The sequence below is a fragment of the Podarcis melisellensis genome, assembly GCF_964234715.1.
Source record: "Podarcis melisellensis genome assembly, chromosome: 12".
NCBI classification, from domain to species: domain Eukaryota; kingdom Metazoa; phylum Chordata; class Lepidosauria; order Squamata; family Lacertidae; genus Podarcis; species Podarcis melisellensis.
This window is the reverse complement of record NC_138544.1, coordinates 20,012,270-20,039,683: the sequence shown is the minus strand read 5'-3', so window position 1 is coordinate 20,039,683 and position 27,414 is coordinate 20,012,270. Positions and strand designations below refer to the sequence as shown.

General features: G+C 40.1%; 1 protein-coding gene across 6 annotated transcripts in view; it reads right to left on the bottom strand.

Annotated features, from left to right (window-relative positions):
* THRB (thyroid hormone receptor beta) overlaps positions 1 to 27,414 on the bottom strand; it is a 188,098-nt gene that overhangs the window by 34,035 nt on the left and 126,649 nt on the right. For 5 of the 6 annotated variants that reach the window (XR_014162000.1, XM_081883409.1, XM_081883412.1 and 2 more), the window contains exons 4-5: positions 26,978 to 27,042; positions 9,383 to 9,464 (exon numbers count right to left, since the gene is read on the bottom strand). Coding sequence is in view for 5 of the 6 variants with exons in the window: in XM_081883409.1 (XP_081739535.1) it covers positions 9,383 to 9,398 (16 nt within the window). In the remaining variant the exon portion in view is untranslated. The remainder of the gene's footprint in view (positions 1 to 9,382; positions 9,465 to 26,977; positions 27,043 to 27,414) is intronic. The other variant, XM_081883411.1, reaches the window with a different exon arrangement.

Sequence of the window (27,414 nt, the reverse complement as noted above, 5' to 3'; positions counted from 1 at the left end):
CCCGACCTCTGTGAAAAGTGGTGGGTGTTTGGCTACTCACAAAGGTGCAGATTGCAGGTTTTGCTCTTAAATGCATGTTCCTTGTCTTCAAAATTATTGTAAGTACAATGAGCTGCACTTGGGAGAGATACAAGTCAATATCACTCTAACACACCGTACCTCGTTAGAAACAATGAAAAGTGAGAATTGCCAACCAAACTCAATTCTAGCTCAATATATATATATATATCTAGAATGTTAAGGTAGCATGAATCACTGGATAAACCAGAGGGAGAATCAGATTATATTCCCACCCCCATATCCAATTTGCTACATTTCCTTAGGCAAGCCATTTAAGATTGCCCTTCAGTCCTTGAAACAAGGGAAAGGATTCTATCTGTACGAAGTACCAGTATTATTGCTTATTATGATGTCGACACTTGATGATGCTTAACCGGGGAAATCTAATGCTCACAGATTTGCCATCTCCTTTCCCCCAATATTGGCCAAGCGATGGCCATTGAGTGAAAAATGGCTCCTTCTGTTAAAAAGCGCCGAATGAAAAAGGTCATCTGAAAAAGCTGCAGTCATTCTACATACTGATTATCCTGCAGACAGACTGCTACAATTTATTCCATGGACACACCATGCAGTTAAAATTATGTAAGAAATTCGTAGTTGCTTCAAATTTACAGAGAAACAGAATAATAATAATAATGATGATGATGATGATGATGGAGGTGCCCCTGTACCAGCTTTTCATGCTGTCTTTAGAGAAGACGTGAGCTATATAGGCCCATGCAGCTCAATACAGAAAGGATGCTGTTTACCCCTTGGAAAACCCTGCATCTAGCTCTTAATTCAGGTAGGTAGCTGTGTTGCTCTGACGCAGTCAAAAGAAATTAAAAAATTAAAATTAAAATTAAAAATTAAAAAATTGTCCAGTAGCACCTTAGAGACCAACTAAGTTTATTCTGGATATAAGCTTTCATGTGCATGCACACGAGGGACGCGGGTGGTGCTGTGAGTTAAACCACAGAGCCTAGGACTTGATGGTCAGAAGGTCGGCGGTTCGAATCCGCGAAACGGGGTGAGCTCCCATTGCTCGGTCCCTGCTCCTGCCAACCTAGCGGTTCGAAAGCACGTCAAAGTGCAAGTAGATAAATAGGTACCGCTCCGGCGGGAAGGTAAACGGCGTTTCCGTGCGCTGCTCTGGTTCTCCAGAAGCAGCTTAGTCATGCTGGCCACATGACCCGGAAGCTGTATGCTGGCTCCCTCGGCCAATAAAGCGAGATGAGTGGCACAACCCCAGAGTCGGCCACGACTGGACCTAATGGTCAGGGGTCCCTTTAAGGTGCTACTGGACAATTATTTTTATTTTTAATTCTAGCTCTTAAATTAGTGCTGTTTAGCATTCACAAATCCTCACTGCATGTTTCAGAAACCTGGCTACTAGCTCCATCTTATCCCCATTCCTGGGTAAACATAAGAAAGGCTACCTTGCATTTGTCTGAATACCACTCCCTACTGATTGATAAACTTAAGATCAAATTATCTGATACCAGGGGCAGTGCAAAATAACTTGCACGACTGATTCCACTTGTCTCTGTCCACAGGGGCATAGCCTCTCTACAAGTGGTATTTTCTGGAATCTCCTGTGTCGCATTGCCAAGGACAGCACATTCCGTCTCGCTAGCATATAGACCCTGTGTTGATTCGGGTTGGTCAAAAGGGAGAGGTAAGATGCCATTGGCTGTCCCCCTCGGACCAAACCCAGACTTGCACATACTCTAGTTCTGATTTGGCTACTAAGAACTTGGAGTTTGTTGTCTAACAATCTGTGTTTCATTATCTCAAATGCAGAAATTTTTGATAAGGCCGTATGGGGTGTCTACTGAGATTCCTAACAGCTGAATTTTATTAAAACATTTATCTATCTAGGTTAGAACTGTCTGCACTTATGTGCAGCCGGCGGTTCTCTAATACCTCAGATAGAAGTCTTTCCCAATCCTAACAGGAGATGCCAAGAATTGAACCCAGGAACATCTGCAGACAAAGCATATGATCTATTCATTGACCTGCACACAATTAATGATTACGATAAAAACAAATGCTTTGATGTTTGGAAGAGAGCTGCATTCTCCCCCTGGAACTTTTGAGCACCCCTCTCTTCACGACATAGCCCAATTTATGTTTCAAATGTCCATCAGCTTCGCTAGAATTTTGCCGTCCAGTACAGAAAGAGGTCATGCTGTTTGAGATAAACATATTAGAAGGGGCCTTCTAAATTCCGTGTTTCTTTAGATCCCATCATTTTATGCTGCCTGAGTACAGAACTGCAGTCTAAGGATGTTCAAAGTACATTCCTTGCTTCAAGTCCGGAGAAAGGCAGGATATAAAACAAGATAAAGGATCACAGAGACAAGTGTATACTAGCACAGGCCACATCTGAGAATTATCTCATGCTTTTTGAAGCTTGTACATCACACCCAAGAATCAAGCATTCTACCTCTTTTCTCACCCACGATACCACCTTTTGACTTCTCCACATTCATCTGAAAATCTAAACGCAGACCACACACAGTCTCCCATTACAAGATTCAGATAAAAATGTGGAAAAGTGGGTATGAGCTGATTCCCAGTCCACTCCCTGTCTTCAGCAAAAGTCTGGAAAGGACTTCAGATGAGACAACTCACAAGTGAGAAGGAAGCAACATGACTGAATAACTAGAAGGAAGCAACATGATTGAACAGCACATCCTTTAAGTAAAACCACACTTTAACTCTTACCACCTACTCCAAGAAGTTCAAGTTATTGTTAGCTTTCACACACGGGTTACGATGACAAAATCTGTCACCTCTACCTTCTTTGCAAATTGTATACACTGTCATTGTAATTGTACATACAGATTATCTTGTCTGCATGATATGACACCTAAATTTCCACAGCTGACATCAAAGGCAGCTTAAAAAAAAAGACTTCCATGTAAGCCTCAGCGCCAAAATTTGCAAACCTTTGTTCACAAAATGTGTTTTCACTTAAATCCGTAGAATTGCTGAAAAGTACAGAACCCTGAAGGTTCAGGTTCTTTTTGGCTTGGTTAAGATTTATTGGGGAATTATTGCTTCTGATATTAGAAAGAGCAACCTTTCTGGATGGCGCAAGTACTAAACCCTAGGAACATTCCTAAATTTTTGGACATTGTACATTTGCCTTGTGTTTTTTCGTTTTGCAATTGTGTGATTTGTATTCATACTGTATTGTAATTGCCATTGGCTATAAAAAATAAAATTGATTGAATTGAATTGATATTAGAACGAGCTGCTGTGAGCCTCATGCTCACATGAGCTCCCCTCCTCTGCTGAACCTAGCACAGTGCCCTGTTACATTTGAATTTAGGAACTGTGGCTTGCTTAAACTATGTTTAGTGAAAAGAATCCAGGATTAAACTGGTCCTGGATAGAAAACTGTGCTCAGTTCAAAATCAATAGCAGTTCCTCCTTGAGATAACAAAAATGAGGAAGGGAGAGAATGTGAACCGAAAGCTTACTGTGGTAGAAACTGATTTCTGACTTTGTCATGAATCATAGTTGTGCTCAGTGGTTTTTTTCTGGGGGTACGCATACCCGCCTAAACATTCTGTGAATCTAAGTTTGGCCTCATTGAGGGGCAGTATTTCAATGTGAGTAGGAAAATGAGAGTACCCCTAAACATTTTTTTTAAGAAGAAAAAATAAACCCACCGGCTGTGCTTATCTTACATTCAAACAAGTTCTGCAAATCACAGAAACATTAACCAAGAGGCTCAAATTCAGAATGTGTAATAATGTATTGATTACTGTTACAATTTGGGCTTGCACATTCGCTGTAAGAATAATCGATGCATAATAAATTACAAATTCTGATACCCAGCTTCTAGATTAATCTTCTGCCTTTTTTTTTTTAGCCACAAAAAGAAAAGCTAGCAAGGTGTTAAATACAATGAAAACACCATATAGCAAAAGCTGGGAACTTATGATTACAACGTAGAACACTTATTTTTTCAAAATCTTCTAGGTACTTATAATTCTCCCATAGATGCTGTCCCACACATCACGTGGATCTTTTGTTCTCGACTTTTATTAGAAACACAATTTCTATTTGGGGCTGTATTGCAAGGGAAAACAAGATGCTGTACAACTTTTAAAAGGACGGGCTTTTCATTAGGATCAGAAAGGAAGAGATCTCTTCTGTGCTTGGGAATAAACTCAACAGCACAAGTTTTAGAAGTTTGTTATGAATTGCTCTGAGGGAGTGGCATTGCACAAACATAGTAGCAAACATAATTAATAGAAATGAAGTTATTAAGAATTGCCTGGAACGAGGGCAAAGCTCATGAACACCTGCTTTGGATCTTAATTTTGTTTTAATGAGCCAGTACTAAGACTTTGCTAACAAAAAAGGTGGAAGAAGAATAAGGGGTGAATCAATTTTGGATCAATACTGTCACAAATGTTTCTTATTAAAAGCCGTCTGTCCTCGGAACAGGATTAAGTGATTGGTTACTTTTATAAGAGTTTGTCTTAAAGCTTCCAAGCAAAAGCCACCAACAAACATGTATAAAGTTTCAAATACAATCGGTTTAGCAAATACAGTATTAGAATACTTTTGTGAAAGCCATGTGGATTCTTCACTTCTACAAACATATGAATCTGCAAGCCTTCTTTCCGTGTTCGTTTTTCAACGGGCAAGAAAATATTAATTGAGGGATAGATAGCTCACAATGAAAATGCTCTGAAACATTTATCGAGATAGCTATTCTAGGGAAAGGAAAGGCAGCTTTCAAAAACTGCTTGTAATGTTTCCCATTATTAAATCCACTTGCTGGGAAAATATTCACATAGACCTATATTATTTTAAGCCAAACTCAGTTATCTCAAGTATTACTTAAAAAATATTAAGATGGCCAGACATCAAAGAATTGTCAAATACAAGGACAGATACACATTTTACATTATTGCAAATTCAGAACAGCCAACTTACGTTTTAGTGTGAGGTACTTAATTTCATTTGGAGGAGGGTGTTTTCCAACAGAAAGGTGACTAAGAATTTTTATGAATTGAACATGAACAGGAAGCTTGAAAAGTACTATTTTTGCACAAATGAGTGAAAAAACATACTGCTCCCCCAAATAATACAACTGTCTATTATATGGCAACAAATGGAAGCATTTGTTCACAGAACACTGATTTGCACATTTTCTAATCAAACACATATATTTTATGATAGGAAAGAAGAATGAAAAGAGTATTTTTTTCAATTTTTAACATGAACATTTTTTTAAATTTCAAAGTATTTTTAGAAATTTAAAAAAATGTGTATCATCCTTAAGTCCCTACAACCCAAATTCTGGCAATATTTTTCATTTCCCTTTTCCTCATATGGACACATATAGATAATTAGGTCTAATATAGCAGGAGCAACTAGTTATTTATCCTACCAGGAAAAAGGGCTGTAGGTTTAATAAACCTATTGTAAACATGCTACATTGAACTATAGAAACATTTGAAAATAAGAAAGTACTGTTCCTTGAGCAGTTATATAAGCAAAGCTAGGCTTTGTTTGCACACAGATAGTTCAGTCTTAATAACTGAAGGGTATCATATTGATGTTTTACAGAACAATCCCATACATGTCTACTCAAAAGTAAGCTCCACTTAGTTTAATTGGGCTTGCTCCCATGAAAACATGCAAAGAGTTTCAGTCTCAAGCAAGGTATTTCATCAAATGAAACATCTATAATGTTTCTGTTACAAAAAAGGAAATTCTAACACTATTTGCACACACCTTTCATAAACACTTTCTCAGCAATATTCTGTGTTTTCCTTACTGGGAAGTAATGTTATACTAAGATTCCGAGAAATAGACATATTTTAAGGCTTAGAAGAATGGGTATTCACTTTTCAGTCCAGCCTACTTCACACTCAAACATTCAATTAATCGGACGTGGGGCAAAATAAAGTTTCATATCTACAGGTTTTTCCCCTTATAGTTTACATTGCCGACTATCATTCAGAGCCTAGTGCTTTAAGGAACTTTTAAGCATATGACCTTTTGTAACTTGTTTTTACACTTGGCTGTACATTTTAATATCCTTTTAAATAAGATTTTTATCAATGCTAATTAGGCATAACCACCTTAAGATGCAAAAAATAAAGAAAATAATACATCTTGGCAATGTTATGAGTCGATAATGAAAACCTTGCTGAGGAGAAACTTTTCCAGTCAATCTGAAAACGTACCAGCCAACACACGCACAAACATATATCTAGACAACAGGCTTAACGACACAAAAATATACGTATATACATAAGCTTTCTGAAATTAAAGTAAAAGTAATGGCAAGTCTTTGTCTTTTACCTCCCGTTGCCCCCTCAAAAAACACCCTTTCCCAATCACCTAGCAACATCTGTCGCTGCTGCTGCTGCTTTCGATTCTCAATAGGCAGTCTTCACATTCAAAGATGTAACTGAGCCAACAGAGAAAAATTGCAGGTGTAAAGCAAGCAAAAGGACAAAATTCAGGTGGATTTTATTTTTTTTGTCACAAACAGAAAATCCACAAAAAATGGCATTTCCTACCTTTCTTCTGAGAGTAGGATGGCGATTGCCCTTGAGAAAAAGTAGGCTTTTCTTCGGTGAAATATTCAGGTTGGTTGTATTGATGCAGGGCCACGTCCATGTCGGAGTACTCACTTTTAAAAACGTTTCCAGGGTAACTACAGGTATACGGCTGATTCACCGCCCAGGCCTGTTCCATATAGATGTTATTATTGTGCAGGACCTGAGCATCGCAACTGCTGTAACTCTGACTATCTTCGATATAAGTGCAATAATCAGAGGGCTGCATGTAGCAGTTGCTGCTGGCAGCCGGGCGAGCTTCATATATTTCTTGCATACAGTAGTTCATTTTGCTATCCTATCGTCAGCCTTATATTTTACATATGCACACATGTGCTCACATGCATATACACACAGAAGCCTGCATACGCATGGGGTGGGCAAGAGAGATGAATACGCAACACCCAAGAAAGTCGACCGCAAAATTGTATGTTTAACTTTAGAGCAGTGCCCGATGTGCTAATACCCTATTTATATTAGGGATAGACTGAGAGCTCTCCTGCCAGTCAAACATATTGGAAAGCAGATTTATAACAGTCAAAGGTCTTAATCTGTGACTGTATGTTAATTCCTTGAGAAAGATGGCAGGTAACATTGGCCACCAGACAAAGAGGTAATGCCCAGACAACCAGACAACCCCACCGTTCCACAAGTTTGGGGGGTGGAATAATAATTTTATAAAGCTACTTCTGTCTCCTTTCAGTATGATTAGAAAACGATTACAAAGGCAAGGGCACAGAAATGCCCCTGGTGTTGTCAACTTAAGTGTGAAGCATCACAAAGTACACTCAGGAAATCCTTGAGACGATATGTTCAAAATCCAAAAATCAATAATCCTGGTTTTCAGCATTAACTCCTAGAAAATCCAATAGTGCTACGTTGATGACTCAAGCAGTATGTCCCGCTTTGCAAAAATTTAGCGTCTAAATCTGTCATCTGCTTTATTGATTTTGATTGACAGAATGATTTGCGTAAACCTTTCATGCCTTACGTACACATAGGCCAAACTCCCCGCTGCTCACTAATTTAACACATTTGCAAGAAAGCAGCTTTTTCAAACTTCAGTGATTTCAGTAAGCAATTTTTATTGAATTCAACAGGTGGGAAATTTCAAAACAAGCCATCTTAATCAGCAACAGAATAGTGCTTAAATGTTAAAGTTAAGCTTAATTGGTTTGCCAGTTACATTTCATTAAATTGCTTTTTTCCTATGATTCAATAATGAAGAGCTGGCTGTTTCTACATCTGTCTCATTCACACACTTATGCTACGAACATTTCAAAATCATTATGCAAGGGAGTCGCTAATTAGATAAAGCCTCCTCAACTTTAAAAATAAGACTGTCTCATATTCATTTCAGGTCACACACAAACTCTTATAACCAGCATTTAAAATAAAGGTCTCAAGTAATTTTAATGAATGCCACTATTACAGTAACAGTGCAAAACTTCTTCCAATTTTTGTTGTTTTTCTTGTTTCGCTGGCATCAAGCAGTTCTCCGAAAATTTGAAATTTACTCAATTAAAAGGGGTTAAAGGAGTGACTGTAAACACAAAAGACTGCATATTAATCAGCAACTATGTTTTCAAATGCTTTTAGAAAGAAGTTTATCATATTTCTTCCTTCTTTTCCCTGACAATTGTCATAATTTGGGGGGAAAACTGCTTTGCTAACTCTTCAGAAGGACAAAACCATAAGCTGTCCAATAAGAATCTTAAGGCATTATTTTCGGTCTATTAATACAGTTGGGTTTTCATTTGCACGCTCCAAAATGAACAAGGACAATTCTTGAGGGGCACTTCACATGGAATAAAGTGAGTGTCAAAAATTGGGATCTTGTCAACTTTACTTTTTATAGGCTTGGATCCAGAGATGTTCCTACTCACAGAAGTTTCAGACTCCTGATTTTGTGTGGTCCCCTTTTTCCCCTTTAACACACACACTTGTGTGTCTGAATGTTCACCCCATTCAGAAAGGTCACCCGACTCTCAGAAGAGATACTGCTAAAGACTGGGGGGTACTGGACAAGGGGATTTCTGGATCCAAGCCATTTTTAAATTTTTATTTTGATGAAGGTTATCCAACAACGTCTAAGATGTAACTACTTTCCACTATGGATTTTTGTGCCTGGTAGCCATTCTACATCGGAGGCAAAGAGGTTTAAAACCATTTATTGTGTGTTGTTTTTCACATTTATATTTCATTTTGAAATATTTAAATTGAGAGTTTTTAACTTAAAAATGTATATCAAGGTCTGCTTCTTCTTCTTCTTCTTTTTACAAAAGTAAATAAATAACCTGGTTTAAAAAGAAAGCTGAATTGAGTAAAAACTTGGTACAGCTTATATCTTAAAACTGAATTGACATCTTCCTATCATAGACAATGAAGCCTTTGATTCTGTTGCTTAGGCAAAAATAATTTTCAGCGCTGAAAGTCATCCATCTCCAGTTTCTGACTCTTCCATTAATAAGTGTTTACTAAAAGCTCAAGAATGTTAAGGTTTCACTTTGACACCAAACACTGTCCTCCAGAAACGTCTCCTGTTCCATTTCAGTTTATTTTATGCCAAGACACCTTTCCTGATCATACCGTTGTTTTCTTCTGTTTTAATAAAAATAACAATATTGACACTAAATAAATCAGGATGATTGGCTCTTCCTAGTCTGTGGGCATGTTTGATTTGTTGTTAAGTGTTTTTGTTGGGTATAAGCAAGATATATTTATTTTAAAGCACTAATATTCACCTAATATATGATCCATGTAGGCAGGCAGGCAGGCAGTCCACTTGAGATATTTGGGGGGTGGTTACTTCAAAAGATTGCCGTTCTGTATAAAAAATAAAATAAAAAACCAAGCAAGTAATCCTTTGCCTCCTGCAGGGAAAGTAGATTGGCTGACATGACTGCACTCAACATCACTTGAGTTTTTCCATCCACTTCCAAGCAAAGTGGAGTGCTCTTTGTGTGCATTGCACATGTATAATGCAGCTGAGATTTAGAAAACATCTACCAACCAACATGTTTCTGTTTTCTATTACAGCGGTACCTCTGGTTGCGAACGGGATCCGTTCCGGAGGCCCGTTCGCAACATGAAAAGCTCGCAACCTGAAGCGTCTTATCTGCACAAATGCACAGTGCAATTTGGCACTTGTGCACATGCACAAAGCGTGATTTGGCAATACTGCACATGCGCGAGCGGCGAAACCCAGAAGTATCCCTTTCCGGTACTTCTGAGTCGCCGCAGGATGCAACCTGAAGAAATGTAGCATGAAGCAAACGTAACATGAGGTATATGACTGTACAGCAATGGAACCACACACACACACACACACTTCAGTTTAAATACAGATGGCATGATTAAGCCAAAGTTAAGTCTTTTTGAATTCAATGGGAGTTAACTCAGCGTCCAATTCTCACCTATTGAAACAGTAAGGTGGTACCCAAAGTAAAAGGTAAAGGGGGCCCTGACCATTAGGTCCAGTCGTGGCCAACTCTGGGGTTGCGGCGCTCATCTCACTTTACTGGCCGAGGGAGCCGGCATACAGCTTCCGGGTCATGTGGCCAGCATGAGTAAGCCGCTTCTGGCGAACCAGAGCAGCACACGAAAACGCTGTTTACCTTCCCGCTGGAGCAGTACCTATTTATCTACTTGCACTTTGACGTGCTTTCGAACTGCTAGGTTGGCAAGAGCTGGGGCTGAGCAACGGGAGCTCACCCCGTCGTGGGGATTCAAACCGCCGACCTTCTGATCGGCAAGTCCTAGGCTCTGTGGTTTAACCCACAGCGCCACCCGTGTACCCCAAGTAGTGCTTAGTAATTCCTTGTGCAAATGGAATGGCTTCTGCTTACACACCGGGAATTTGCCCTGCTCTCCTCGCCTCCATGCATTCCTGAAATCGGTTCTGGAGATTCCCTGAACTTTCTGGAGCACAGGTTGGGGATGGAGGGCTGAGAGAAGAAAAAGTTCTGCTGCACAAGTGGAAGCTGTTCCACATGAACAATTATTTACTTGCATACTGCCCAGGAGGACCTTACCGTGCTTAAATTTAGCTGAATTTTCTAACCATTAGTTGCTATAATATTTTTTTTAATGTGAAGTACTAACAGAAAAATAGGGGCAATGGTGTTATAGCAAGAAATCTTAATACTTCTAAACATTGCCATTGTGAAATGGTTGAAGTTGCAGTTTACTTTGCTTGGGAATATTTATACCAAACAAATAATTTTTAATATTCCAGTATCGAGATAAGACAGGGGTCAGCAAACTTTTTCAGCAGGGGGCTGGTCCACTGTCCCTCAGACCTTGTGGGGGACCGGACTATATATATTTTTTTTGGGGGGGGGGGGAATGAACGAATTCCTATGCTCCACAAATAACCCAGAGATACATGTTAAATAAAAGCACATATTCTACTCATGTGAATACACCAGGCAGCCCCCACAAATAACCCAGAGATGCATTTTAAATGAAAGGACACATTCTACTCATGTAAAAACACGCTGATTCCGGGACCGTCCGTGGGCGGGATTTAGAAGGCGATTTTGCCGGATCCGGCCCTCAAGCCTTAGTTTGTCTATCCATGAGATAAGACAAAAATGGTGCATCACACATTATTTGCATGAGCTAAAATGATACACATCAAGTGCCAAAGTACAGCCATAGCTGGGAATATCATTTAAGATTTTTTTATCGGCGTCTTTGTGGGGATGAGTATAGATAAAACGGGGAAAAGGAAAACTCTGCATTTGTTTTCCACAACAAATAGCTATATGCCATTAATAACATACAAATACAAAGTAAAGAGGTAAATAAAGTAAACCTTGTGGGGACTGCACACAAGAAGTGAGCTTATTTTAAATAGACATTTGTTTATTACGCAACTAATTGGTAGTACCTGAAAGCTGTATATCAAGCCTGTTTAAAATACAATATGTGGGACCAAGTTGCTATAAAGCATATTTGCTGATATATAAGATGTGATATAGAAAAGGGAGCTGAAATTATTATACTCATTTTACTTAGACATTCAACACACAGACCATTCAATAAGCTCTCAGGGCCATTTCATTTAGGTAATTCAATAAATTATAAAGGTGACTTCAACCATCAAAATAGAACAAACAGATAACTAAAGTATGAATCACAAACAACAATTTAAATAAACTACACAAGTTTCAACAGAACTGGCTCTCCTCAGCGCATTCAAGAAAGGAATCTGAAAACTAAAATGAAATGAAATATTTCTGAAATGTACTGTTCTTAGAAGAACAAGACTGCAAACTGAATTAATTTTACATCGGTTTGAAAAAGAACAATTGATTTAGTTCTTAGTTATGCTACAGCAATTGCTGTAAACGCACAGCCCGCTGAAGGGAAATCAATAGTCACAATATGGAGTAGAATCTGTTAATGTTTTGCTCTCTCAATTAATGTTCTCTGATGCTCTAATTTTTTATGGGGACACTTAAAAATATTTTAAATAAATATATCCAGAGTACTTTTGCTAAGGGGACAAACTTTTATATTTTTACTGCGTAAGGGCTGAGCCACATGACAAAAGCTGGTAGTATAATAAGGATAAAACATTTGACAAGAAAATACTTCTTAAAAATGCTTGCTTAAACAAGAACTGAAGTGGATGACGTTTCCACTTGAAATATGTGAATATTTCAGATCTGAATGGAAAATTTGGTACTGTAGACAGTTACTGTAGAAACGTAGGCTGCACCATCACTGTTAAAATTAAAACGGCTTTCAAAGATGCTTGAGCAAATCTGCAGAATTTGACCCTTAAGATACAGGTGTGGAAGTATAGCTTTTTTATTTTAAAAGAAGTATTTAAAAGTTCTGCCATCCTTATTTGCATAATACAATGGTCTTTGTACCCTGTGCGGCATTGTCTGTGTGGTATATGGAAATATGTGGTACAATGGAAAAAGAAGATGTAATATGGCAGCAGTGATAAGATACTTTTATAACTGTGTTGGTTAGAAGACTTGGCACAGGTGTGAGGAGATCATTATTGTCCGCTCTATTTTTGACAGAAGTTGTCACCTTTTTGTGCAAATGTAGCAAAAATGGCATCACCCGCACAGAAAGGTGAGGCATCAGCAGACTCAAGAGTAAGCTGAGGTTATCAGGAGTGAAAAATAAGCTTTAGGAGGAAAAGTCTACTCTCTGGCCCATCAAAAAAATTAGTTTCATGATCTGTGGAAACTCACACCCTACTTCAGGTGCCAGATTAGCCCTGGTTTTACTCATATAACAGATTTAAATAAATAAATAAATAAATAAATAAATAAATAAATAAATGGCCAGCTAACTATGCTGAGGTAATTTGCCTCAAAGCATCTGGAACACTAAATGGCACCAACAGCAATTTCACAAATATATCTGCTTTTATGTTCATTTCCCAGGATTATACAGAATGGGAATTAAAATGTAGAAGGTTCTTTAAAATACAAAGGATAATGGATGGTAGATGGACATAGGTTCCTGAATAACTATGACAATTCATGAACTAAAAGGCTGTAATTTCCATTTGGAGGGCAGAACATGTTGTCCAGAAGCCATCCACGGCCCAATATGATTTTGCACGTGTTGGAAATGTACTTGTTCCCACACAGAAAAAGCTTGGTGTAATAAAAGATACCAGTGGCTCACAACTTGCCACGGTCGACTTTGCACTTCTGAGCTCCAGGATTGATGTGAAGAGTGGGGGGCTTGCTGTTTTGGTGCTCTGTTGTCACTCCCTGCTCTGGCTGGGAAGGTTACATTTAACCTTCATTTAGCCAGTAGTCACATTTGACTACTGAGGTACTCAGAATATGGCTACTATTAGGCCCGGCCTTTCTTCCAGAGCTGGAGGGACAGGTGGGAGTTGAGATGGCCATTTTGAGTGATGGGCACTATGACCTTTTGCCAAAACATACCAAGTGTGGAACTGGAAGACAGGATAGTATTGGGCTTCTGAGGTCCTCCAAAAACCCTTTGTAACTGCAAGGAAGCAGTCTGTCCTTCACCTCCAGATACAGTGGTACCTCAGGTTACATACGCTTCAGGTTACAGACTCCGCTAACCCAGAAATAGTACCTTGGTTAAGAACTTTGCTTCAGGATGAGAACAGAAATCGTGCGGTGGAGGCGGGGCAGAAGCGGGAGGCCCCATTACCTTCAGGTTAAGAACAGTTGCAGGTTTAGAATGGACCTCCAGAACAAATTAAGTTCTTAACCCAAGGTACCACTGTAGTATCCTGGGACTGGCTAATGGAGCATGGCGGTGTGTGCTTTGTCAATTTCCCTGGGGAGCTTCTGGGGGTTGCCCAACCTAGGATGCAGACTACGGGAGGTATTCCACTAAGCTGTGCTCAGAGTAGACTGACAGAAATTAATCAACCTAATGAAGATATTTTCATTCATTTCAATGGGTTTACTCGTTGAATACAACCCACAGCCCCCACCCTAGGTTGGGGAAAATGCTCCTTTAGAGTTTGGGGGAATGGTTACTGTTTCTGCTGCCTTCTTTTACCATTCAAGGTAAGTTTCTGAGCCCTGTGGCAAGGAAAGACAGAGGTGATAGCAGTCATTTCATGAGTATGCTAAAGTCTGCGCATCATCCCTACATTAAATTACATCTGACTGCAACACTGGGAGGGGAGGCGGCTTGCAGCCTGCAAGATGCTCCTTTCTCTTATTATTTTCATATTCTCCTATTATTATAAGATCAGATTCCATTATTGATTTAAAAAGTAAGCCTCGGTGGCTGCTGAAAGACATATAGACACAATAGCAGGAAAGACCGGGAACAAAGATGAAGGCAATTCAGCTTTTCAGTTTATAAAGTACGGGGGGGAATTGCACTCCTAAAGGTTGTAATGTAAACATAAAATTTTTGTTGAATATCTAATGGTATCCATGGCCAGTAAAATATGATCCAAATTGAACCAGCTACAATTGGTTTAATTTGCAATGAAGAGGCAATATCAATAGCATGAGCCTCAGAAGGATGGGGAGATGAAACCGTCAAGTTATTCAAGATAGTGGCCTGGCTCAGATATGATAACAATCATGGTTTGTTGGTACAAGCACAAACTTCAGTTTCGCACACACATACAAACACACACACACACACACACACACACACACACGGTCTCTTTTGCACATGGCAGGAAGTTTCCACTTTTTGATAAGCTGCAGTTTCCTAAGGAAGTTGTGGTTCTTGCCAATGAACATGTGCAAGCTTTTTTGAACAAATTAAAAAAAACCTGATTTAATGAGGTGCTGTGATGAAGCAACAGTCTATAGTAGGAGTACCCAGTGTGGTACTACCAGGTGTTCTGGACGACTCCCAAAACTCCTGTCATCATGGTTCATGGACAGTGATGATGGGGTTGTAGTTTGCAACATGTGGAGGTCTCTACAATGGCTACCATGGGGCTATGGATTCTGATGATATGTTCCTAGCACTGGTGTGCTAGAAACAAACCCCCGTGGCCAAACGTCCAACTGTGTTTTTGAAGGGTCCTTGTAGGGGCAGAGAACTAGTGTGCTAACCCATGGAACCTATTTTCAAGCAAACACATACGATCCTCAAAGATGCACGCAAACCAAATACCCAAATCTACAATATGCACTGCTCTGGGTTTGCTGGTTTCCATGTCTTTATTTCTGCTAAGCGCGAACAGCACTTTAGCTGCGCCCAGAAGGTATATTTCTTGCATATTTGTGAACTGCACTTTGCGTCTCTTAGTTACAGAGTGCATAAGCCCATGCCACCTGAAAGCCACTTCACAGACTCTTACTCTTTTGTCCAACACAGAAGTTAACAATAGTGTTATAAAAGCACATTCAGTAAAACTTAATGCACACAGGACAGATACCTTTGTCTTGTCCACGTGTAGGATGTGATAACTCAGGGCAGAAAGGAAGCTTTTGATGGCCACGTACACTTTGCATTAAACATGCTTTTCCTGACCTGAATATTTCGTTTACAGCACAATCCTATACATATCTACGCAGAAGTAGGCCCCACTGATTTTAATGATACTTTCTTCCCAGTGAGTAATATAGGATCGCAGTCTGAGTATCATAAAAGCAGCATTGAACGTTATACCTTTTAAAGCTACAGGTATTGTTGTTACGTGCATCTCTAAAGGGGAACAAACCCTAAAGAGCCGACTGAAAATAGTCCCATATAAGATGTAATATTATAGATGTATATTATAGCTTGCCGTAATATATTATTCAGTTTCTCCAGTTTCACACCAATAATTAACAGAGCACCACAGACATAATAAACCGGGAATAATAGACAAGTGACTTGAGAGTATTTGAACCATGTCAATTCCTATGTTATTTCTAAGCAACTAAATGGCAATATCTTACTATTAGATTATAATTTGTAGAAATAAAACCATGTATCTCCATGGAAATGAGGGCATATACCTAGGGATGGTTTTTCACTGTAATATTCTATCAAGGCTCCTACTTTGGATGGTTAGATTCTGCAGATCCTGAGAATTAACAATCGTCTACAAGACATGATAGAACTAAATGCAAATTCTCCCACAACTATGATGTAGAAAACTGAATTTACCACAGTTCTCTCCTTAACACAACTTCTAGAGGTACAGGTGTCCCCAATAAAAGTTAGAAGGGTCCGGTTCCCCTTACAGAAAGCCCAATATGTTCCTAAGGAAAAACCACCAAAGATGAAAGAAAATAGTTACTAACTAATATAAAACGCACCATATACATTGATGTTCCACTAAGATAAACCAGGCTTGTGACCACTGATATGCGGATTATTGGTTATAAGCAAGACCAACAGACTTATATTTTCAAGGCATTTGCTTTGCTAAACTGACCTGCTAGTTCATTTTTCACAAATCCTAAATTTCTCAAAGTGGCGCTCTCTAATTTTTATTTTCCGTTAACAGCTGCATGAAGCAAGCTAGCTGACTGTTCTGAAACAAACACGAAGGCATGCATTTATAAAAATACCCAGTTAGCGAAAATCTCACTTCAAAGCCTGTTTTCATACAATTTTCAAAAGCTAGCTTCAACCGTTAGTGTTAATAAATGGAATAGCCCCGTGTGCAAGGCCACCAAATTCATTAGGCTCACATGTGTCTAGCCACATGTTAATAGATATTAGCTAATTAGACTGCTTATCACTTCACAATTCTTATTTATCCTCTTTGGGGTAAAATGTTTTCTTACATTTAGCAATGAAACAGGATGGAAAATAACAGAAGCCTTGGTGGAACTGTCTGGGAGTCTTCTGACAGCCCTCAGTAAGATGTTAAAGCGATCAACACCTGACATCTGTTAGCAAGGAGGCATTCTGAGGTAAAGGGCTCCCAAATCTGAAGAAATCAGGTGCTTAAACCAGTTTAACTTTTTCATGAGGTGATAGCCTTTGTGACATTATAATCTTTCCTCCTGATGTGACGCAAGGATTTAAGTAGAAGAAAACAACTACTGGGCCCCTCCTTTCACAGCAGGAGACAAGAGACTTCTTTTTTTAGGCACGAACATTAACAGATTATATACTCCAGTGAAAATAAAATAGGCATATAAATGAAACACCACTTCTGTTGCCAAAAGGATAAAATAATTACATCTTTCGAGGCTGTCTGCAGGTGGAAAAAACAGAATAGAAAGGACACAATATACTCTTGCCAGCTCACTGCTTATTAACATTCAGCCAGTAAACAAACTGACCATAAATCTGAGGAGAAAAACAACTAATTAAATTATATATCCATGATGCTACAAAGTGATAGGGTGTATTTGACGCTTCTACTTAGCATTTGCTTTCTTAAAGAGGAAAAATAACACTAAAATATATGCAGCTGAACATGTAGCCAATCTAAACAGTAAAACAATAGGCAAGACAAATTAAAATAATGATTGCTTGAAAAAAATAATGATGATGATTACCATAGATGCTATTAATATGATACAATTTACTGTTTACGGCCTGACTAGATCACATATAAACTGAATTATAAAGATCTGCTACACTTTGCATAATCATTCCAATTACCTTTACATTTTGTCTCTTGCATTTGGTATTCCTTGACATTTGTTATGCCTTCAACATTCATATCTGTGTGGCCTGGCAGGATCACTGAGCTAGTCCATGCTCTCGAAGCATGCAGGAATTGTGTAGGCTGGTGTCCGATTCTCAGCATATTGTTACTTTCACAGTGTCTTTTCTTACATAAATGCCTGTCTGTTATGTCTAGGATATTCCATTTATATTTTCTGCCAGGAAAGTGCATCAGCCCATCCCAGGATGGAAGGCCATGTTCTGGAGGCTTGACAAACACTGGTTGACAAGCGGTTGGCATTGCCAAGATCTTGTTTAGCTGTGGAGTTCTGGAAAGCAAATGTTCCCCCACTTCTCTCGATCGAGTGGAATTCACATGCATCGCCCCCTGAATGCACCGGTAGAAGAACGCAGAGGTTTTCCAGCAATGCACTTTCAGCCACCATGGTCAGTTTCCATTCGGTGCGGTTAGACACATCGGTTTCCCTTCTACGAAATCCAGCAAAGGCAGTTAGGTTTAATTGTGCACAGATAGAGCCAACGGATGCAACTTTCGCCAGCGCCACGTCTAGAACATGGGCCCTGGGCAAGTTACCATCAATTTATTGCCTTGCTCCTATGATCATTTGAGGTCTTGTGGGTCGAAGCTGGTCATGAACAATTTTCAGATGCTTAAAACACAAAACATCAAGGATTCAGCCTTGTTTGACTTTGTTCTTATTGTAGGCTGACCTGAGGGACACTCTGTTACCTAAGGCCAACATTCTTATGTGGGCACGCTTAGCAGTTCCGGTCCTGCTACTATTGCCTCTCTCTGCTCGGCTTTGTGGCCGCAAGATGGAATCAGGTGCCACTCCTACCTTGAGGGTTTTAACCCTGCTGACCTTACGCACGTAGCAGGCAGCAGCAATGTAGAGCATCTCGCAGAGTTTTGACTTGCTAAAGTGTATTCAGCTACACGCTGCCAGAGGTAGTGGAATGTTGTAACCCAACAGCAATGTATGTATGGAAAAAAATTACATGAAAGATACCCAGTGTAAAGGTCTAGCTTTCAATGTAGATAATATTAGTAATGGTTTCCTTCAGAGAAGTCTCGGGCAATTTCCAGTCATGAAAATTTGATGCAGATGGTTTTATTAGCCACGGCCGATGTTTCTGTAAAATGCCATTTTTAAAAAGCCATATGAGGATGGGCATATATTTGCAAGAAACTAACTTGAATCTATTATGCATTCTATTTTGAACAATTGCAACCATTTCACTTGAGTGAAATTTTCCTTCACATACAGTATAAGTAAAACGGTAATTGTAAGCAATACACTTAACTATAAAGCAGAAACACACAAGTTGCAATTGTGGTATGGAAAACTATGAGCCATTCTCCCATATTTGTCTTCCTCTCATGTTTAGTAGCCACACATTTTAAATCTATAATTTTCTAGCTGCAAGCCAAGGAAAAATATTAGCAACTGCAACCTTCTTCTAATTTGATGTTGTCAATAATATAAAGGCTGCGAAAGTGCCTAAGGAAAGTGTCTGACTAGACTAAGAATAATTTGCAGTGAACTTTAAGTAGAACTTCCTGTGACTGTAATGGCATTTGCTTTGTAAAAAAATGACACCTTAAAGGTGTTTGTCATAAATGTGTTTCTACGTTCATTAGCAATAAGGAAACTGTATTTTTGTTCAACAGCTATTTTAAGACCGCACTTTCCTGTGACATTCCTTTGCACATATTTTAATTGTGTACACCATAAAGTAAGATAAAAAAGTAAAATAAAAATACCAGATAAGCCCATATCATTTTGGTTGAGTTGAAGGAGTGGACTTGATCTTAATCCAGTGGCCTTCCATACACAAAAGCCAGTTTCAGTTGCTTTAGAGATCAGGCTAAACAATGAAGATCTATAGTAGATCCCCACTTTGGGACTGGTCGGTGGCCCTCGAACCTGAAACTGAACATGTTGAACATGACTTAATTTCACAGTCTGTGGCATTATGACGCCACTATGCTAGCATAATATGGGGTGCGCCAGTATAATAGTAAGAATGTGCTAGTATACTAGCAAAAACTGCTACAGACTACCTCAATGGGGTTGAGGCAGGATAGGGTGGTGGTGTCAGGAATGCATGGCTTCACAACTCAGCTTTGCCACTCTGGCTGCTATCGTACAAGTGGCTTCTGCAGCTAAACTGATGCAAGTCACTGAGTGCACCTTTAAAGCTGCATACCTCTTTAGGGACGCGGGTGGCGCAAGGGACGTGGGTGCCACTGTGGGTTAAACCACAGAGCCTAGGACTTGCCGATCAGAAGGTCGGTGGTTCGAATCCCCGCAATGGGATGAGCTCCCGTTGCTTGGTCGCTGCTTCTGTCCACCTAGCAGTTCGAAAGCACATCAAAGTGCAAGTGGATAAATAGGTACAGTTCCAGCGGGAAGGTAAACAGTGTTTCCGTGCGCTGCTCTGGTTCGCCAGAAGTGGCTTAGTCATGCTGGCCACATGACCCAGAAACTGTACGCCGGGATCCTCTTTAGGAGCCACGGACCTCTTTGTGCTTATATATGCTGCTTTCCCCCTCAAAAAGCACATAACGTTGTGTTCTGGTCTGATGCTACAAAAAGTGGCAGATGAGGCAAGGCAGGACAAGGCTGGAAGCGAGGCAAGACTGGAGGCAAGGCAGGATGAGGCCTGAGGTAAGGCTAGGCCAGAAGCTGCAGGACCATGGATAGCTCCAAGTGAGCAACTTGTTCTGGCAAGGGTTGGGAGCAGATTGAGGCCTTTGAAGCATCTGCCTCCAGATTTCACCCCTAAGGAAAATTTCAGAGCCAGAAAGGGCCAACCCTTTGGCCTGGAGATGGGACACCTTTGGTCTGTTCCAGAGCCTAGCATGCTCATGCTGGACTGGTGAAGTGCAGTGGGAGGTATCTGGCTCCTCAGGAGAAGGGACCTGTGAGGACCTAGGTTCTGGCCTTGGTGGTCTGGGGCCTGCTCTAGGTGCGACTTTCTGCAAGCCTCAGTCGGAGTGGTCCCCTGATCTCCAGTGGCCAGCTCAAAGCCCTGAACTGGGTTTGGCTCCTCAGCTGGTGCCTCTGCAGCCTCTAACTCTTGTGTCTGGGTTGCTTCTGGATTCAGGTGGCAAAAAACGTACTTTTCAAATGAATGGCAGTAACAAACCAAGCACAGCAAGGGTTGTCTCTGTTGGAAGCAGCATCTCAGTCCCACAAAAGGTGTGATATGGTATCAGAGAAATGGGAAGGCACAAAAAGTGCTACAACTAAAATCTGAAGTGATTCATTGGTGAGAAGACCTTGGCTGACCATGGATTCATTTATGTAAGCACAGATCAGTGCACCTGATGCATAGTTAACATGGGATTTTTGTGATGGCTATGTTTGACTGCAGGACAGACTCACAGAGGTTCAGGAGCAACCAGTACAAACCTGCAGTTGCTGAATTCCTGACACTCAAGTTGCTACACTTGGTGGTATACTGGTATACTGTTGGCACCCTCAAAATAGACAAATACATTTGAAATTAACAGGGATAGTTAACCAAGTATAGGCATGCTATCAGGTTTGGGTCCATTTGCAAATGGAAAAAGAGAAAAATGTGCTTATTCACAAGATTTGAACCTGAAAGGTTTATAGGTCCTGTTTCCAATCAACTTCAATACAACTTCAGATGAAAGCTGTTGAGAAGCTAGAAAGGTTTTATTTTCAAGAGGTTTATATCTAAGTCTCCCGAGTTTTTAAAGGTTGTTAGTCATGACTTTTGCTGCTGTCAGATTTGTAATTTGTTTAAACATGGATGTTGTAAGAAATCATCAAGACATACACACTTTGAATTTTGCAAAATTTCCTATTTCACTAAGACAATAATACACTGTTGTCATATAGGAAAAAAATTATTAGCATGAGGATTTTTTGTGGGGGAAGGTTGTAGTGTCTTTTGTACTACACAAAACTTTTCTGCAGTCCAATGTGATGAACTGCTTGATTTCCAGAATAATCGCTGTTCATACAGCAAATGCATATATTATGTTTGTTGGTGTCTCCCCTCCCACGCAAGATTCATTAGTTAAAACAATTAACAATGAAGTTCCAAGGGAAATAAAATTGCACATACCGTATATTATTCTAAGTGGGTCTAGAGACCAAAAAATATGTAGTGAATGTTTGCACCGGTCTCATGGCTACAACAATGTACACATGAGCATATTCCTTTGTATGCTGACAATTAGCCCCCATCACCCTGTGCAGATGGAGAAATCCTTGTGGCCATTGGTTACAATCACTGCCCACACATGAATGGGTTCACTCCCCTCCTCAGGCTGGGCACACTGGTACACTTAGGCAGCTCAATGTGCCTTTGATGGGAAATGAGAGGTCTATGCATGACCTTCCCCCTTCACTCAGTTAATAGGACATAGACTTTCCATTTCCCACAAGAGCCCATTGTGGTATTTGTAGGCATACTTGTGCTTGCACACTGAGTGGGAAAGGGAAGCCAATGGGGACTCCCAGTTCACAGGTGCAGTGACCACATGGGGAAGGACCACATCTCATGTGGCATCTGAGCCCATTCTCACATGCGAACACTGAGCATCTTTCTCTTTAGTCTCCACCTCTCTCTCTTTTTCTTTTTTGATTGTGAGTCTTTTCATTGAATACCGTTAAACGTTTATTCGAATGCTATTGCTTGCACTGATTCTCTAAGAGAAGCTGAAGTACAAATTCATATTACTATGGCACTACTGAGATTTTTGCCTCTTTTTAAAAAAACTAATAAAAATGGGAACAGTGAAAACAGCTGTTTTCCTTAGTTTGGGAGGCATCATCTATTGTGTGTATCAGAGATAGGCTGTGCATCAACTGGGTACCTGTGTGGAACAAAGAAAGAGGGCTCTAAAATATCTTCCTTACCCCCCAATAAAAGATATATAGGAAAGCTATAACAACATGAAAGAAAATATGAAAAATGTGATTCTGAAATCCCAAAACCTAAGAGCTTTCCTGTTCCAGAAGTTAACAGGAGAGATGTGGATGTGGTTGTTTTTGTTTTTTGTTTGTAGCTTCAGGAGGGAGGGCACCCTGTGCACAGCTGTTAAATCTAACTTATATGCCTTCTACATCCCACCAAAGATGAGATGGGCAGTGACTGGGAGAGCAAGGCAGCAGATGCCTCAGATAGCAAAAATGCCTCGTGGGTGAGTTACTACTCCCATAGAATTTCAGCCCCATCTGTTTGTTTTGCCAGTTCCGGGAAAGGAAACACTTACTGATTGCTAGGCAACAAGCCATCTCTGTCCTCAGCATAAACTATTTGAGGAAAAAACAGTGCACAGAAAAGGGTTTGCATGGTCCTTTCCATTACCTTCTCAATTATTAGGGAGCAATATTTCACATTTTCAACAGGATCAAGTGGATCATTTTTCTTCCTAGGCTTCTTCCTCTATAGGAATAAGGCTCTAAGAATGGGTGCAATATCAGTCTTGAGAAATTGTTCAGTGATCATAATGAAACTTTTGGCTGAACCAAAGAAGTAAATGTAACCTGAAGCAATGAATACCACAGAAGATGTAAACAGAGGTCTAAAAATAATTTCTTATGAGCTCTGAATATCTATGCACTGAGTAATCTGGGAGGTCCAGCGGTAACCAATTTCACCCTCCTGCATCAAAATGAACCTCACACTTTTCTTTTGAGATCAGATCAATAGCTAAAATAAGATTGTTTCACAATGTTCCCAACACTACTAGTAAAAAGTGTAGGTAGAGAACTATCAAAAAGTTGCTTATTTCCCCAGACAATATAAAGTAATTAATTACACTCTGTGGTAATTTAAAATATCACTTTTCTGAAAGTGCAAAGTACTCAGTTAGTCTCAGAGCCTCGCAGTATAATCTGTTATACTGCCTCCGATTGATAAATTACACATTTATGGTAATATTTCTGATTAGAAACATTGATACCAAAACACCTAAGTCATAAATGCTTGGTGCAGTTAACAGACAATACACAAGGTTTATATAAAAGCTGCCCTCAAAACATACTGTTATTTCATGAGTAATTTGCCCTGAATATTAACAATGCAGATATATAATAGCCTTTAGTTCAACAGAAAAGCCACTACAGCTTTACAGTGAATGGAATCAAAAGGAGATCACTAACACAGAGACCAGCAACTACACACACACACACACACGCACACACACACACACACACAAAGTGTGAAGCATAAATAAGAGTCTAGGCATACAAATAAGGATGGAAAATACAAAAAGAATGCTGCAGTTTTATAGAAACTAGTCTCTTCTTTATAGAAACGGTCTTTTGTCCTAGACATTATTCAACTGGCAAAGTATAATCCTCTAAGATGTTATTGTTTTAACTTGCCCAGAAATAAAGGATGAAGGAACAAAGACAAAGTTCAGAACATGCAGAGTGTTCGCCCATTTCTGAATGGCAAGTTGGGCAATCACACATCCAAGCATTCTCGTTGCAGTTAAAAAAAAATCTTCTCTGACTGCTAAACAGGAGCACCCGATGAATTCAAAATTCTGCAGATGCACAAATTAGATCTCTCCTCCATATCAATGGCCTTCTAGGAACCGTGGGACTGAGGTGAGTGATTATTTTGCAGAGATCCTCGGACACACAGTCTTGCTTACGATCTACAGAAAGCGATAAGGGGTGTTTACTTCCCCCTTTTTTACGCTCTAAAATATGCATGCATCTGAGGGCAAGGAAGTGGGTTGGCATCAGTGAGAGAGATCAACCAAGGCAAATGCAATCAGGCTTACAGCAATAGGTGCACCCAGGTCAGTCCCGGAAGCTAAATGTCCATGGGCCAAACCAAGCAATGCTAAACTATTGTTAACTTGTAGCAAAAATGCACATTTATGTTTTAAAGAAAGGAAGAAGCTCAAGCAAATTATCTTTCCTCAACTTGGGTCCAATGCTACTGCCATACGAAGAATAAATTGCACAGTGGCAGGTAATTAAAACAGAAAGAACTCAGACCCTATATAGTTTTTAAAAATACATATATATCACTATAGAAGTGCCATAAATATATAGCCCTGCTTTCTGACATGTCAGTGTTAGGAGAACTGATGGGTAGGCACAAGAGATAGGGTCCTTTTGGTGGCGGTTCGAAAGCTTTGCAATGCTCTCCTTGTTTAGATAGACGCAGGGCACACTCAGTTCATACAGGGTCACAGTGAAGCCAATATATTTTTTGTGAAACTAGACAGAACTTGCCTGCTTTCCGCTTATTTTGCCGAGTTCTGTTGCTTTAAGCACTTTTTATCCAGTATACCTGAAAGAGCATCTCCACCCCCATCGTTCAGCCCGGACACTGAGGTCCAGCTCCGAGGGCCTTCTGGCAGTTCCCTCATTGTGAGAAGTGAGGTTACAGGGAACTAGGCAGAGGGCCTTCTCGCCAGTGGCACCCGCCCTGTGTAACGCCCTCCCATCAGATGTGAAGGAAATAATCAAGTATCTGACTTTTAGAAGACATCTGAAGGCAGCCCAGATTAGGGAAGTTTTTAATATTTGATGTTTTATCGTGTTTTTAATATTCTGTTGGGAGCTGCCCAGAGTAGCTGTGGAAACCCAGCCTGATGGGTGGGGTATAAATAATAAATTATCATCATCACCATCATCCAAGTCTGGTTCACCTCCAATATCAGACCTTGGTGACATAAACTGCCTAAAGAAACGGATTGCAGCAAAGGAAAGTGAGATAAAGCAGACTTCTCTCCTTAGCCCTTTTTGTGTAAATACGACCACCAACCCCACTTTATATACGAACTGGCAATTGGCCAGTAAAGGGTAAAGGGACCCCTGACCATTAGGTCCAGTTGTGGCCGACTCTGGGGTTGCGGCGCTCATCTCGCTTTATTGGCCGAGGGAGCCGGCGTACAACTTCCGGATCATGTGGCCAGCATGACTAAGCCGCTTCTGGCGAACCGGCGCAGCACACGGAAACGCCGTTTACCTTCCCGCCAGAGCGGTACCTATTTATCTACTTGCACTTTGACGTGCTTTCGAACTGCTAGGTTGGCAGGAGCAGAGACCGAGCAATGGGAGCTCACCCCATCAGGAGGATTCGAACTGCCAACCTTCTGATCGGCAAGTCCTAGGCTCTGTGGTTTAACCCACAGTGCCACCCGCGTCCTTCCAAATAACTAGAGCAGATGGAAACCCTTATCCACTCACTTCCTTCTCTACCTTTCCTAGGAGCAAGAAGAACCTTCCATAATTGAGCCTCACCCCTTTCTTCCCAGCACATGCCCTGCTTCTTCCCTTCCGAAGTACATCACGAAAAGTCAGGATTACTTGCCTGCCTCTACCCTGATTCACCAGCAATGGTGATCTCTCTTCTCCTTCCTCCTATGTGTCTATAGGTGCTTTTACAGACATTCATATCAATCTGGTGATTTCTGGTATGGTTGCCAGAACTACACTACAACCCCATTAACAACTGTAGCAGATATGGCTCACAAGAGTATCATCGCCTCTCAAATGGATAGGGAAACTGCATCAGTGGCGATGTGCAGAATGCAATGCTCAGATGCCTTGCAATGCACACAAAACCTCAGAACAAGCATGGATTACTACATAAAGTGTAATATGAAGGAATACTCTGCGTACACCAGTGATTCCTAAGGTGGGTGGTATCCTCTTGGTACTAAGTGCTAAGTGGCATGGAGTATTCTAATTAGAAGGTCAGAGGAGCAATACAGGCATACCTCTAGAAAGGTTCACTGTTCACTTTAAGCATGCCACTCCCATATATAAATTAATGTTCTGGAACCTTCTGGAACCTTCTAACTGTTTCTGTCAGAATGATTCCCTAACACGGAGGTTTTCAGACTTCGAAAAGATGATATCACTGGATGAAGTTCATCAATTTTGTTGAATTAGTTCAGCTAAATAGTTTTAATTGGATTTTGAATAATTGTGCAATTAATTGTTCCTGTCTTGAATTATAACTGTGTTATTAGACTCCTTAGTTGGTTGTGCAAACCACTATTCTGAATAATGCTTTTTATGGAGTAGAGGGGCACTGGGGGATGAGTTTATGGAACCGAGGGGGTGGTCGGTGGTTCCCAAATGTTTGGGAAGCACTGGTGTGCATAGTGTCACTGAACAGGTGAATATCGTACTGGGGGAAATGAGGTCACATGGAGCTCTACGTACTACAGCTTGTATTACAGAACCTCAACTTTGGGGGGGGGGGGAAATACAGAAAAGCTTTTATGAAATAAATTCAAGTACCTGACATGCTGCTGGGAATCAGCAAAAGGTAGTCATCCTCATTTCTCTTTTTCACCAGTTATCACCTGTCAAGGATTTAAAAAGACAACAGTTTCAACAAGTGTAGCAAACAGAACAACCAGCTGCTTTCATTATTGACATTTTAATGTTTTGATGTGGTTGCTTTATTCATATTATAGTAAAGGGTGTTCTTTCTTTCTTTTCTTTTTTACACTTTGCAAACTGCTTAGAAGCTTATTTTGGCATGAAGTAGTATTAACAACAACAACAACCTGTTTGCTACACGTTCCTTATATATTTATTAAATATTTATCTGAAACCTGTCTTTCAGCCCCCAGCCCCTCAAAATGGCTAACAATTAATGATTAGATTATTACAACAAAAGAAACACAACTCAATACCAGACCACTAAATACCAATGAAATCTGGATGCTGCC